General features: G+C 38.1%; 1 protein-coding gene across 22 annotated transcripts in view; it reads right to left on the reverse strand.

Moving 5' to 3' along the window:
• Positions 1-15,502, reverse strand: part of CBLB (Cbl proto-oncogene B) — a 217,072-nt gene extending 201,570 nt beyond the window's left edge. For 3 of the 22 annotated variants that reach the window (XM_057301850.2, XM_057301848.2, XM_057301845.2), the window contains exons 1-2: positions 12,782-15,502; positions 10,766-10,947 (exon numbers count right to left, since the gene is read on the reverse strand). In XM_057301850.2, the coding sequence (XP_057157833.1) occupies positions 10,766-10,933 (168 nt within the window). In that variant the 5' untranslated portion in view covers positions 10,934-10,947; positions 12,782-15,502. Of the gene's footprint in view, positions 1-10,765; positions 10,948-11,526 lie in introns of those variants that run through there. The other 19 variants (XM_057301852.2, XM_057301847.2, XM_024928245.4 and 16 more) reach the window with 13 other exon arrangements.
• Between the last annotated feature and the right edge of the window lie 261 nt (positions 15,503-15,763).

The following is a 15,763-nucleotide window of genomic DNA, read 5'->3' on the forward strand; positions in this document are numbered from 1 at the left end:
TAATAATCCAAAGGTATAGGCTTAGTTAAAAAGTAATAATAGTATTTTTATCTCCAAGAAAGTCCTTGGAAAGGTAAGATGTCATCTCATTTACTAAATAACAGCAAATCTTTACAAAGTATAGTGAAAATGGCTGACAGAGCTTTTTTTACCCCCTTTTTAATATGTGATACGTTAGTATAATCAGAGTTCATTCTGTCCTAAAGATTAAGTCCCAAATATGCCAATTATTTAACAAATCCTGCTTGAAAAAGAATATGGTTTTTAAATTATTTAAACCAAAAATACTATCACAAGTATACATAAATACCAAGAATACTGCCACCAACATTCTACAGCAGGCATAGTTTAATTTCAGCAACATAAAACTTGGTGTAACATGTCACAGACTGATACATTATTTTCTTCTAGTTTGGGGACCAGGCAGCTTCAAATTCATTTCCTCTACTAGAGAACTTTTTAACTGATACATACAAAATTTCTGTCAGGTATTTTTTTCCAGACATTCCACATAAATATTCTTTGACAGAAACGTTTATGTTTTACAAATATTTAATTCACTATTCTTTATCTGAACTTTTTTCTCATTTGCTTTATTTAAAACTGTAATTCCATGTGGGAATTTATTGCTTTATCAGGTGGAAATTGTTTGAACTACTATATGCCAGGTACTGAGCTTAGAGCTAAGAAATTATAGATGACTAGAACATACTTCCTGATTCAAAGAGATGCAAAGAGTCTGGCAGAAGAGACGTAGTTCTCTATAATTAACTTCAGAGCAATGTAATTCTTGCTCTAAGGGATCTTAGTAAAGATTCCACCCAATCCATTCATTTCCAGATTTAAAAAAACTAAGAACTAGAAAGATTAAGGGACAATTAAAATATCATTAATCCAATACAAGAGCTTGTATCTTCTGAATCTTGGGCTGATCTTTCTAACTATATCACAATTTAATTAAAATTAGGCATATAATTAATGATCCCTGCTAAACTCATTTACATTTTTATTTTATTCCATTTGCAAATTTACATAAACTTCAGGACCCATTTGTTAATTCAACAAACATTTATGTGGCAGGCATTGTTTCAGGCTCTAGGGAACACAGAAAGGAATAAATCACACACCTGCCCTCAAGCAGCTGTCTAGTGGGAAAGACTGGTAGCTTAGGAAAAGAATTACAGGAGAATTTAGTGCTATGATGGAGGCAAGTACAAACTGCTACAGGAGAAAAGCAGCAGCTCACTCATCTCCACGTGTGAGATGAGTGTGACACTCCAAGAGTGTCAGGAAATACATACTTAAATTTGCCAAAAGGAGTATTCTAGGCAAAGGAGTGTGCTAAGGCTTAAGAGACACCAGAGAGCAACCATGTTAAGAGAGAAGTAAATGCAGTTATTCTAAAAGGTCAGAGCATAGGAAGGAAGGCTGTGAGTGAGTAGTACGAGAGATCTGAAATAGGCCAGAGTCAGTTCATCAAGGCCCTGTAGGCTAAACTGTTTTCTAAATTTGCACTTGGGAAAGTGCAACATACAATGCTGAACTACTGTATGCCACTGAGTGCGCAGTTCATCAGTTGGATTACTATTAAACCCTGTGATTTATGACAGCTTCTGCCAAAAATGAATAACCCTACTTCAGGACTATGACTTCTAAGCAGGTCAAATTCAATTCCATTCAATAAATATTTACTGAATACCTGCTATGTGCAAGGAGCTGCAAAAGCCAGGAAAGAAAAATTGCTTTTCTAAAAGCAGTATATTAGAGAGAAAATCAAGCTCACCACCAGGGTCAAGTTCAGATTCAAATGGTTACACCTCTTCTAGAAATACCTAAATTGCTTCCTAGAATGAAGCTTGGTACTAACACAGAAGAGCTTTGACAAAGAACAAATCTGTAGTCACATTATAAAATGATGAACTTTGTAGGGCACCGATTGGTGCATAAAAGAATTGGTTCGATAGCAATATTGCTCTTTTCTGTTGAACTAAAAGGCAAAACATTTATTATTGGAATTAGGCTGAAAATTCCACTATAGCCATTGACTCAAAAAATTTGGAAATTACCAGGACCAATTCCCTTTGACGTGTCAATATTGAAATACAGAACTAGAACCTAACTAAGGTTACTGCTCAGAACCCTGATAGCTGGACTTGAGAATCAGGAACTGTCTCCATACCAATATACAACTGAGTTTTGTATTTGCTTAAATGTATTAGAAATATTTAAGGAGACTCTCTCTGTACATGCGTTGTTTCACATGAATAAAAATATACTATTAATATATTGGCTATGCATTCCAATACATAAATACGTATTTAGATACATATATTCAACCATATCAAAGCAAAAGCACAAATACAAAAACAGGATTTACTAATGCTATAAGAATTTTCAAAGTCATTACTTATTCTTGGAATAATCTTGCATTTAAAGAGTTTTCTGACTGCGCCTTAATTAAAACTTCCAGCCAAAAGGTAATAAAAATGTATTAGATCAGATAGTACATTCCTTGCAAACAAGGTTCAAACCAGCCTGTGAAACAAAGGAAAGAACTCTTACCAAATAAAATGAAAATTTCAACAGTAAGGGATTGTGCCTATACTGTAAGACTTTCATTATAAAGCACGCCTCACTTCATGGAGCATTCAGTTATACTGAATAAAGTCATATACTCTCAAGTGAACTGCCTCATTCTTAAAGACAATATAGAAAGCCCTGGGCTAGGCGCGGTGGCTCACGCCTGTAATCCCAGCACTTTGGGAGGCCGAGGCGAGCGGATCACGAGGTCAGGAGATCGAGAACATCTTGGCTAACACGGTGAAACCCTGTTTCTACTAAAAATACAAAAACAAAATTAGCAGGGTGTGGTGGCAGGCGCCTGTAGTCCCAGGTACTTGGGAGGCTGAGGCAGGAGAATGGCGTGAACCCAGGAGACGGAGCTTGCAGTGAGCCAAGATCGCACCACTGCACTCCAGCACTCCAACCTGGGCCACAGAGTGAGACTCCGTGTCAAAAAAAAAAAAAAAAGAAAGAAAGCCCTGTCCTCCTCCTATAAATGTTAGAAGAGGTTTCTTATTACAGTTACCTAAAAGTATATATATATCTCTCTCTTTATAATAACAGGTACCGAAGAGTTCTTTGGGTTCTTTCCATTTTAATGCAGCAAATAATTACTAAATATAAAAATTATAAAAATGTATTTTACTAAGTATAAAAATGTACAGTGTAAAAAAGTATAAAAATACACTTTTTTAATAGATTATTAATTGGGCAAAACAAAGTTGGCATATAAAATTGATCATGAGTCCAGCACAGCTGAATTTACAGAAAATTACCAAGACCTTTATGGTTTTCCACGAAGATGTCTTCAGAAGATTGACATTAAGAAGCACCATTAAAGAACTGACTAGTTGTAATTAAAATATCAATTGTGTATTCTGTTCACTCTCTTTCTTCCAAATGAGAATGGAACTTCCTTGAAGGTGAAGAACAGTCTTTCTCACTGGTCTCTCTCTATCACCTAATATGGAACTTTGCATATAGTAGATGTGCAACAAATATTTGATGGCAGAAAGGAGGAAGAGGAGGAGGAAGCAAACAAGGTAAGGACGAACCTCTCAGGAAAATTATATTACAAATAGCATATCCACAACTACATTGAATAAAGCTGCCTAAAAATGAGTACAAAATTTGGAGAAGAATTTGATAATATCAAATATGGAAGTGGAGGAGGGGAAATGCCCTTTTGATTTACTTCCTTTGGAAAAAGGAAGCATCACATTATTCCATGGAGCAGTGTGCTTCACTCTTCATACTGTGAACACAGACATTAGAATCAAGCAAACCTAGGATCTGGCCCTAACATTTACTAGCTTTACAACCTTGGGCAGGGTTCTTCTTCGGGAAACCTCTTAGGATATTATAATTCTTACAAGAGGAAATGTAAAGTGCTATGCACTGTGTCCAGAACATAGTTAGCCCTATCTCCTTCTTAATATTTCTTCTCCCTTCCATATTTTACATTCCATCACAAGGCAAAATCCCTGCAGATTTTGCAAAGGTATGAAAATTAGACCAAGGGCACTGAACAGTTTGTTGAGGATCATGATTTTTAGAAGCTCTTTTAGCTCATAAAGTTACTCATGCTGCCTAAAACCCTTAAAAAGCCTGGAATGTTCTGTGCAGAAAAGCAGGAAATAAGGCTAAAGCCCAGGTCAGTGTTCCTGTCAGCTGACATGGAATCCTCTGGTTTCTTCAAACCCAAGAGGCTCTCAGGAAAAGACGTAGGGCTTTAATATTTTTTTAAATCTTTTAACAGGTAGAATATTATAACTATTAATACTTTTCTCATTGATACTGTAAGATAATATAAGCTCAACAATCATCTAAATGTAACTATGTTAAAAACCTATAAAATGTGTTGGATATTTTCAAAATGTGTCTTTCATTACTTGAAAAAAATCAGCAACCTACAAATACTTAAAAACAAAAAACAAAAAACTTTAGTAAAATTGTAATAATATTATTAATATATGCCCAAGCAGAGTAGATAAAAATAGCACTGTGGCATCCTTTAAGTCACAGCAAGTGTATAATAAGATGAACTTAATATTAAAGATAAGAATTGATTTCCATTTTAATTTTTTACTCATTTACCCACTTAAATGCTAGAAGACTAGTTAAAATACATATATTGCATATTTCATGATATAAAAATTAAAAACATGGTTTAAACATTATAAATATTATGCCTTAAATCACTTCCTGACAACCCAATATAAAATTTACAAATTCCCTCAAAACTTCTCTGTATATTCCCTTGCTTTCCTCCTGTGTAAGTAGAAGTTACATCTATCCGCCAAGATTAACCCTTCTACTTGTTCCTACTCTTTCCCTCCAACAGTTTAATCTAGAATGCTACTGCTTCAACTATTTCTTTTTCCCTTGCATCTTAGGCCATTCCCTAACTACATCCTTTCCCATCAATCTTTTTTTTTTCCCACCAATCTTTGAACCTCTCCTATGGTGCGTGCACACATACACACACACACACACACACACACACACAGACACACACACAGAGAGAGTTATTTCAATGATGTTCAAATCCTCAAGCTAACAGAACTCCCTTCCTTTTCATTGTTGTTACAGTTCTAGAACAATTTTTAAATAATCCACATACTCATTTTAATCTCACCCCATCACATAAGTTAAACTGCTCCACAAAGGTCAATAATGGCCTCTAATCATACAATTCAATGACTTCTTAACTTTTCACCCTGTTTGGTTTTCTCCACTTGAATCTGAACTTAGTTTTATCAGAACTTCAGATTTTATCTTCTTCTTAAAGCTGTTTGTACCTAGGATGTCATTATGGTTTAATTCTACCTTTCTCATCACTAATCTATGTAGGATTCTCTTTCCTTCTCTGGTATTTAATTACACCCCTCAATCTCCCCAGAATTCAATTATCTGACTTTTTCTCTGAATTGCTCCCTCTACTCTTCCTCCGAAATCTCTTGACAGTTATATAGCTTGAAATGCTATCTCTATGAGAATATCTACCAAATATGTGTCTCTTGTTTCTACTTCTCTCTTGAACTGTACACTTAATTTTCTGACTTTAAATGAAATTCACTCTGGTACGGTGAACTTAGCATGGCCAAAAACTAACCCCCACACTTCCTCTTTTCCTTCTTACGTTCCTTACCTCATTAAGTGCATCACTGCCTTCGGAGTCAACTAGGCTGAAAACCTCAAGAGTCACTTTCACTGCACCTTCTCTTTCATCCACTAATTCTAAGGGGTCACCAAGACCTGTAGATTTTACCTCCAAAATGCCTCCCACATCTGAACCAACACTTGCTACACCTACTTCCAAGTATCTAGGCCAGCATTTCATTATTTCTTGCCCAGACTGTTTTAATTCCTCTTGATCATTACTCTTGCTTTCAGTTTTTTTCTCTTAATTCAAGCTTTACAGAGTCAAGTAAGTATTCTATCAAAGCACAGCCCTGAAGTTTTCCCTCCCTGATTAACAGCCTTCAATGGTTTTCTACCAAATAAATTAAGACACAATTATTTGACAAAAGCAATCAAAACCTCTATCATCTTACCCTAACTTCCCCTCTCTTACTCAACAATCTATCATTCCTTCAACCTAACATGTCCTCCATCTCACTGGAATCCAACCCATAAGCTGGACAGTACCTCCTCCATGCTTCATTCTACACCAACTTTTCACCCTTAGCAAGCAAGGGTTCACCTCTACCACGTACTACATCTCAGCACTTTATTTATACTACCTTAAAGCACTTACTACATTTTACTCTATGGCATAGCTATTTGGAAATGTCTGTCTTTCCATAGTTGAGATTTGATAAATGAATGATGAAATCAACAGACAGCACATAAAGCACCTTCTAAAAAGAAGAAAGAAATAGATTCAAAATCTCAATGCTAAAAATTCTGTAATATTTAAAAGACTACTAACTGATTAAGGCCTGCATTATATGAATGCCTTATATCACAGGGATAAACCAAGGTAAGTCTTCATATGATTTCTTTAAATCTTTCACTTTATCAATAGCTTTTCTAAGAAGTCATGTACCAAACTTTGGGATCACTTCATTTATCACAACACAAATTCAAAACTGAACTGAGTACTAAACAAAACTGTCCAGACAATTTGTTATTATCCCCTAACCAAGTCTACCATGACCCATGATTCTGCTAAGGTGGAACAACTTCAGTGAGGAAAAGGAAATACGTCAAGAAGTATAATTCAAATGAATGATATCCCTGGTTTTAAGGCTCTAGGAATGTAAGAGTCTCCAACTTAGTAAACACAAACAACAAGCATCTAAAACCTGTCTTAGTCCACATGGAATATCTTTCAGAGATATGAGGAACTCAGCTTAGAAAAGAAAGTTGACTTGTATTCTTTAAAATATTTATATATAATCCAAGCATCCTTGATTGACAAACTTTAAAATATATTATGATCACAATTAAATTAAAAGGAGTGTAAATTATATTTCAAGCTTGAAAAATGTACTAAATAGACTGAGGGCAAAAGGCAGGAAAAGCCTACTGGGCATCATCGCTTCCTAAATGCTTTTTAAATTCTTTTGGTAATGTAATTTAAAATAAATGACGAGGACAGCAAAACAAAAATTTGAGGCAGGTACTCAGAGTGCTTTGCTCCTCAGCATCAATTAATTATTTTCTAATTTCCTAAGCATCCATGTATGCTCAGTACATTTAGTATCTATTAGATGGAAAATTGTTTCTTCTATTTTCCATCACCTGGCTAAGATTTTTATGAAAACCATGCTCAGGAACCTCACATTAATAAATTATCATTCCAACCATACTGATTAGTAATCATTTCCTTACTCTCACCTCAGCATTTCCAACAAGAACACAATAATGCTGTTCCTAAAAGGCAATGGCCAGCAGAATCCAGACAGAAAACTGTCTGAACACTGGCCAGAAAAACAAGGAGGATGTTCTCTACTCTGTTCCCACTGTACTTGGGGTTTGTAATACAGCCCTTTCCATACTACATGGCAATTATCCATTTATGTGTTTGGCTCTGATACTGTTCTCTGAGTTCCTTGACAGGTCAAAGGCGGGATTATGTCTTGTCTAGCTTCATATCCCCAGTAACGAGCACTCAGTGGAAACACAGTAGGCCCTCAAAAAATGTTTATTAAGTGTTTAAGAAACCTTGTCTCTTGAGTAGCTTCAGAACAGACTCCACATTTCATTCTGGCGCATTTGAACCTAGATATGTATTCATGATTAATACTTCTATCACTGTATCAAATAAGCATCCACTGATGTGAGGGCTTCTGGGTCGGCTATCAAATTACACATACACAGAGCTAAGGCCAGAAAATCTGTAATGGGATGTTTTGGGATATGCTACTATCTACTATTCTTTTCCTCAAAACATAGACTATGCTAACTCTGTGCTACTGATTTTCTGTTACAAAACACTCTACATCTTATAAGGAACACAACTGAGCAATTACGCTCTCCTATTCTCAGTGACCTTAGAGCAAAAGCCTGCCCTCTGAAAACAGAACATTAATTGGAAAGAATTTCAATTGACCATTTTAAATTCCAGAGGCCAAGAAATGGTAAAACTACATACTCACTAGATATTTCCCCTACAACCCAAGACTGCTTCATTATTCCCTGTAAAAATAGTTATTTTACTTTATTGGTAGCTGAAACACACTGAAATTGAAGCTTGTGTTCATATTTATACTTCCAAGATCTACCCTTGCAAAGAGGCTTCATAAGAAAAAAATATTAACTATACACTTAACTCTGCCTTTTACATACCTACCAATTAGACTTGAAAATTGCTATTTTCTGTTATTCACAAACTAAATTCATGCTATTGCAGTTATTTTTTTAAAAAGGTAATGTGTCAAGGGATTAACTTCAGAACTAATAATAAAGTTCCTGATGTAATCATCAGGACAATGTTGATATTATGAGCCACTTCCTTCACCACTAACAAATAAGAAAAGATAAACAAAAGAGGGGGATGTTTCTGTACTACACACTTATATACTGCCAATTAGTAATTATCAATGACTTTCTATTTACTGTATCTTACAGTAAAAATAAACGTACTGAATTCTTTCATAATAATTTATGCGATTTCTCTCCACAAAGCCCCTGGGTACATTCACAAATGAACACAACCATTTTCATCTTTGACAAATAATGAAGATAAACAGGCAATGTACATTTGCCAACACCCGCACCCACATCCCACTAAGCAGAGACTTTTGATAATAGATTTCCTTGTTGGGTCAAGTTTCTCAATTGGAGAGACTAAACCTAAACCCACAGAAGGGTTAATAAAATAAACAATAGCAGATGCTTAACTATCAAATAACCATCTATTTTACCATAACTCATGGTGAAATAATTAAAAGTGAATAAAACTTATGTTAACAACCAGTTACAGACCAAAATTGTGTACATCATTTTTAATGTTTCAAAAATAATGATTTTATAGTAACTATAGCTCACCACATCCTTATATAAATCTTTTTGATTTGATGTCCTAACACAAATGTACAAACACTGACCACTCAAAGTTGGAGGGTGGGGGAAAAAGAACAGCCCCTTTATAGAATCTGAACCATTTGCTGTCCACTTATGTAGCAGATAAGTTAGAGAAAAACCTTGAATTCCTTCTCTTACCCCAACTAATGATTTAGGCAGTGAGAGTGACCTTCAAATGCACACTCTTTAGCAAAGACAAGATAGGCAGCATTGTGCTTGACAAATATATGCTATTTTTCCAATTGAATAGTCCTTATTCTAAAGTATCCAATGCTAAAATCAAAACTGAACCCCAAGCAGCAAGTTGCAATATTCTGACACTATGACATCATTCTGTCTGGAGCACTTTAATATAACAATTTGAATAAATTGGCAGAAGCGTAAATAGGTCACACTGAAGCCCAAAACTAAGGCTATTTATCTGGCAAAAATATTCTGGCTCTGCATTTAGCACCATTGCCTGTAGAATGACAGGCCAGTCATTCATCTGTGTGTCCTTTCCATCAGAATAAATGAAAATAATGGAAATCTTGTCACATTCATATATTGCTACTACTACTGATAGTGGCTTTTATAGCCAATATTTACAGACAGGAGCAAATCAAAGCAAAGATGAATGTTACCACATGATTTCATGGATGCTTTGGCACATCCTTACACAGAAATTTGTTTTTAAAACCTCCATTTCTTCAGTTATAAAGATACTTAGTCTTGCCTCAACTAAACTTATAATTGGCCCCAGATATCTATGAAATAAAGTCATAATGTGTTCCAAACATTTACTAATAAATCCAGGACAGTGCTACTGCTTCAAAAAAAAGAATTATTAATTTTTGCAAAGCAGCAAGCTACATCTTAAATTTATTTTATAATCATACTTAGTAAGGTAGGATACTGACAGCTACAGTTTCTGAGTAAATCTCTGTAAGGTATTCAGATTGACTTCTCTGGATACTGACACCCATCATGATTTCTTCTTGTGAAATTAGTTTGTCTGAAAGCAACATGCAGAAACCACAGAGGTTTCTGATACTCTCAGCCTCACCACCCCCAACATAAATTTTCCTTTCACAATAAACAATGTGCCATCGAAAGGTTTCCTGTTTCAAAATGGAATAGTAGATGAAAGAAACTGTTAACTCTCCCATTAACAACAACAAAAGTTTCTTAATGAAGATGAATTCTCAAAGATGAAAATGGAAACTCCCTCAACTACTGCTTCTTCACTTAAGAACTAATCTGTTTCTCTCCCCAGTAAATATTTTCAGTATCATATCAGATGACTGTCATGAGTGGTCAAAGACTTAAATAACCTGCTGGTACTCTTTTGTTATCTAAGAGCAACACAACCTCACAGAAGACAGAACAAACACTTCCAAGCATTCTATGGCCATACACCAACAAAAAGCAGCCAAAGGTAAAACTTTACATACTGAGTCATGTAGAGGAACTCCGAACATTAAAGAGTAGAAAGGATGAAACGTTAAAAAAAAAAAAGTCTTTGAATCCAACTTTTCAAAAAACACAGAGTTGAAGAAAAATGATGAATTGAAATCAAAAGATTGTTGCCATAACAATGGTTGGTATTAATTAACAGTATAAATAAATCTGGAGAAACCACAGACAAAGTGAATAGTGTTTCGCACAGGCGGCGTCAGACAGAACTTACCACTTTGTCCATGAGCTTCCAAGTCTTCTCCACGGTCCTGCGATCTGCGGCAGCTTGCTTAGGGGGTCCAACTGCATCCTGAATAGCATCAATAATACCCAAAATTCGACCTTTTCGGGGATTTCCTCCTCGACCACCAGGGTTTCTGCCATTCATTGAGTTTGCCATCTGGAATTTTAGTTCTTTAAAAGGCAGATTTAAAAAAAGAAAAGTTAGTTGCTTTTGAAAATATTTACCCACCAGAAAACTAGAGACTAACTTGTACCCACTGCATCTTCCTCCATCAATTAGAGCAAAACCAAAAGTTCCGGATTCATCTTTATCAATAAGCTTGTGAATTTACACTCTCAATCTTTACACACAGTAGTTTTAAGAGCAGTGATCCTAGATTTGCTTTTACAATACTGAGAGTTAAAGATGCATCATGCTCACGTTTCAAGTAGCTAAGGCTGAACTAATACCCAACTCAAAAAAAAAAAAAAAAAGAACAAACAAAACTTAAACAGGTTTCCCCCACCTAGATAAAAACAGAATGTTCTTCCCCTCCTGCCTTAATTCCAATTCAAAATACCAGAACAACTGAAGGTCCTATCATACATTTTGGGAGCCTTACGCAGAAACTTCACTTTCACTCTGTTAGATTTCTCCAAGTTATATAAACATAAAGATTATCCTACACAAACGTAAGGGACAGCTCTGTTGTCAACAAAAGCGCAGGACATGTCCCACACTAAAACCACCAAGTACGGACACACGAACACCTTTCTTTAAATCAACGCGGTGAGTCGTTATTCCCAAGAACCAAATGAAATTAACACACAAATAGCCCATTTGAAAAGAGAAAAGAGAAAAATGACAAGAGCGGCCACGGAAAGGAGGAGTTCACTTCTCTGGCTCCTCGCCTCTGCCCTCACCCAAAGCTTTGTTTCAGGACGCCTGTGTCCCTTCCCTGCTCAGGCCCCTTCCCGGCCCCTCGGGTCTGAGCTGCAGGAGGAAGGTGGACTGGGAGGGGACAAAGTGTCCCTCCCGTGCCCGCAGCACCGTCCGTCTAGGGCGCGGGAGGGACACTGTGGGCTCGGCGCCTGGGTGGACGCGCCTCCCGGCCGCCTGCTGCAGTCCTCACCGCCGTCTGCCTGGACGCCCTCTCCCTCCTCCCCGGCCTGCGGGTTCTGGTCTTTAAATGCCCCACTTCAAACTGGACGGCGGCGGCAAAGGCAGCTGAGAGCCAGGGCTGTCCCCTCTTCCTCCTTGGCCCGCGCCTGGCTACCCCGGGCCCCCGGGCCGGCAAGAAGTGTGGAACCTCCCCGGCGACCCCTTCCCTTCTTGCCTTTCGGCGCCGTAGCTGTCCAGAGACACGCGTGTGCGCGGGTCCCACTCCACACGCACGCAGCCCAGTGTGTGTGGGGAGCCCCGGCGGGGAGTGGGATCGCTGAGAACAGCTCGCTCCCGAAGAAGGAGCAACCCAGCGCGCAGGCCTCCGAGACGTGGAAACGCAACAATTACCGTCAAGACAAATCCACACCCGCTCTCCCCTCCCGCCCGACTCGGGGAGGCCGCGGGACGCCGCAGCAGCACTAGCAGGAGGAGGAGACCGCTCGCTGGACACCCCACCCCTGTGGCACACACAGGACCCAGGCTCGGGGCGGGGCGGGGCGAGGGCGGGGCCGGGCGCCGCTGAGCCAATGCCGCGCAACCGCGCACTGCCCGACAGCGGGTGCAGCCAATGGACGGGAGGCGCCCGTCCTCCTCGCGCTGCCGCCCCGTCCACGTCCTCCACAGTACACAATGGCCCCAGAGGAAGGCCCGCTCGCAGCACGTCAGAAAGGAATTGGACTCGGAGAGAAATGAGGGGCCTGGACTCTCCCGGGAACGAAAGTGGAAACGGGAAAGGAAATGGACGAAGGGATGCAAGGCACGAAGGAGCTAACCAATAAGGGGTGGCAGGTGGGCGTGAGCGTCGGGACCGGGAGCCAAAGCCATCTGGGGCTGAAAGGCGGGACTTCCTGCTTCGCTTACCTTCCTAGTCTTTTGTTTCATAGCAACAGAGTAGTGGCTGGAAGGGTGTTGCTTCTCCGCTCTGGGCGGGTCCAACGCTGGAGAAATTCATCTCCCTAGGGCTGCCAAACCCTTCTACCCAGGACAGCAGCCAAACAGGTCTATGACGTTGTTTCTTGTTGGCTATCAAAAAGAGCAACAGCCACCGAGCTTCTAAAATGCAGAATAAATCTCACAGAGAGTAGGCTGGGGTGACACCTGAATGCCAACTAAAACTTCCCAAGTTTCCGAGTTTCTCTTTTGCTGTTAGTTTTAGAGGGATTGCAGACCAAACATCAGGCTGATGAAAAAGCAAATAGTTGACAACGCTGGCCAGTCTCTGCTAATCATGCCAAAGCAATAAAAGTACCAGATAATGGGAATTGCTGATAAATACCTTGCACCTTTTTACTTAGTGCAAGTTTCTGCCTAAATGACTGAGGAGGAGACAGCTACTGTGTTTTGTCGGAGTCACCTTTACATAGATTTCTATCCATTTAAAAACAACCTTACTGTAGCTGCCATTCTCTACCAGCATTGTTACCTCTTTCTGTGGCTCCCTTCTTTGTGCTCTTAAAAAGGCCGACATCTGGCTAGTCTTTAAAGGAGAAAGCTACTGTGCTGGGACTTGTCTTTCAGCAATATCATAGGTTAAACAAATGCCTTCCATTTATTTCAGTTTACTTCAATCCCACCACTCATGCTACCAACAATTGCTCTGGACTTCATACTTTGGAACTTTCTTTCCACTACAGTTGATAGCGTTTATTACACTTTTCAGCTTGGACATCTCAGATGTTCTGATATTTTACATTGGGTTTTTTGTTTTTGATTTTGTTTTTTCAAATCTTGCTCTAACCACGTAACCTGATAAAATGTTTCTCAATGGTTCTAACCACTTTCTAGCAACTAAGAATTTTAATACTGTAATTATTACTATGAAGGATCCTGAGTTGTCCTTTACAGCCTTGAATTTACATGGTTAAGATTTTAATTTGACGAAAACAGAAAAAAAATGTGCCTTTGCAACCAGTCAGGTGATAAAGTGTGATTCAGGAAGTAATTTTGTTTCCTTGTCATTATTTCTGTGCCAGTAATTAAAGGGTAGTTCCTTGTTTTCACATTGCATTTATCTACAAAAGTGCTGGCCTCTCCATATCTCCTCCACCCATCCATATCTTTTACTCGTAGTCGTAGTAGCTACATTTACTAAGGGGAGACTGTAAAAGAAAAAAATTGTGTTACCTTTAAAATAAATTTTAAAAGAATTAATTTGTAGAAGCATGTAGCAAAACAGTGGCTTAAGGGAACATTATAACTAAGTATATTACTTATATTCATATCTGGATAAATGTAAAATACCCAAAATACATGTTATAGCATGTGCCATTCCTTTTATATGGTGTTTTGCAACTGAAAGAGATGACTTAATGAGAAAATGGCATTGCCTATGGTATCAAGCATATCATGTTGATATAAATTACAAGTTTTGAGGTGTATGGTTTGACATATTTTGAAATATATGTATGTGAGATACGGTAGCATCCCTTACCACTTATTTGCCATCTCACTTTCCTTGGTTCTAGTTACCTGTGGACAACCAGGGTTTGAAAATAGGTGAGTATAGTACAAAAAGATATTTTGAGAGAGAGAAAAATACCACATTTATATAACTTGTATTACAGCATATTGTTATTATTTTATTAAGTTATTGTTATTAATCTCTTACTGTGACTACTTCATAAACTTATCATAGGTATGTATGTATTGGAATACTCATAGTATATATAGCGTTCAGTATTTTCTGAGATTTCAAGCGTGCACCGTGGGTTTGAGCATATCCTATGGATGAATGGAACTGCTGTATGTACATATGTACGCATGTGTGTGTGTGTGGTCAAGAAATTATAGCTTATCATCAACTAGCTATTTTATCAAGCAATCTGGAATCCAGGTTAAGTTCTGGTGTAGCAGGGTTCCCAGTTGAGCTGAAACTCGGATTCAGTTTGGTTTTCTCTCATAAACTGATGGAGCAGTAGAAGTCCTCCCTGCCAATTATTAGAAAAAGTAAATGTGCACGGGGAATAAATAACTGCTGGGATAAAACTTCATACCCCGGGTGCCTCCAGTAGAGACACAAGAGATAAAGCACAATGAAAGATGCATGCTTCAGGACTATAAATAAGAAGACAAAGAAATGTTTCCACAAGAGACTTTAGGACATAAGCAGTAGTACTTCAAGCTGACAGAGTTGGCTAGAGAAACAGTCACCTCATTTCTATAGAACAAGTCAGTCCCCAGTAGGGTGCAGTTTACAGTGAATACAGCATCAGTTAGCAGTGTGGGAAATTGTAACCTAGAAAGAACATGTATATGGCCTTATTACGGGACAGCAGTGTTCTACTGGAAGATCCTGACATAAGACAGAATGGTGGAGCTCCTACATGAAGGATCTTGTAAGCACGAGGGTGGATAGTAAGTGAGTAACGTGAGCAAATCGGTCATAAGGACATGTGAGACCCTTCCCCCAGGTCTCCCAGAAAAGAGGGGGAGACTTCGTGGCAAGAATACTTAAGAAATTATGTAGAAACAGCTGTGAACCCGTGTAATTTGAGCATTACTGTTTGACATTAATATATGTACCAATAGGCTGGTGCCATCTAGAAAAATGCGGCTTAAATTCCAGTCTGTAAACACAAGACATTAAGGAAAAAAAAGACAATTATTTGAGGAAAATATTTAGACTTTTGTCATTTGCTTTAATTTTTCTTTTCTTCTATTTTTTCCAAATTCACAACTGACCCCTGTGATATTGGACATGAGTTGACTAAATAACAAAGCCCCTCCATAACTTATGTAACCCATAATAGCTCAAAAATATTAATTGAATAAATGAATTGACTGTTTAAGAGTATTACATACAAAATATAATGCTGTTCCTGTTTCTGCACAATGGAGAATTCA

This window comes from Pan paniscus, chromosome 2 (genome assembly GCF_029289425.2).
Source record: "Pan paniscus chromosome 2, NHGRI_mPanPan1-v2.0_pri, whole genome shotgun sequence".
Lineage (NCBI taxonomy): Eukaryota > Metazoa > Chordata > Mammalia > Primates > Hominidae > Pan > Pan paniscus.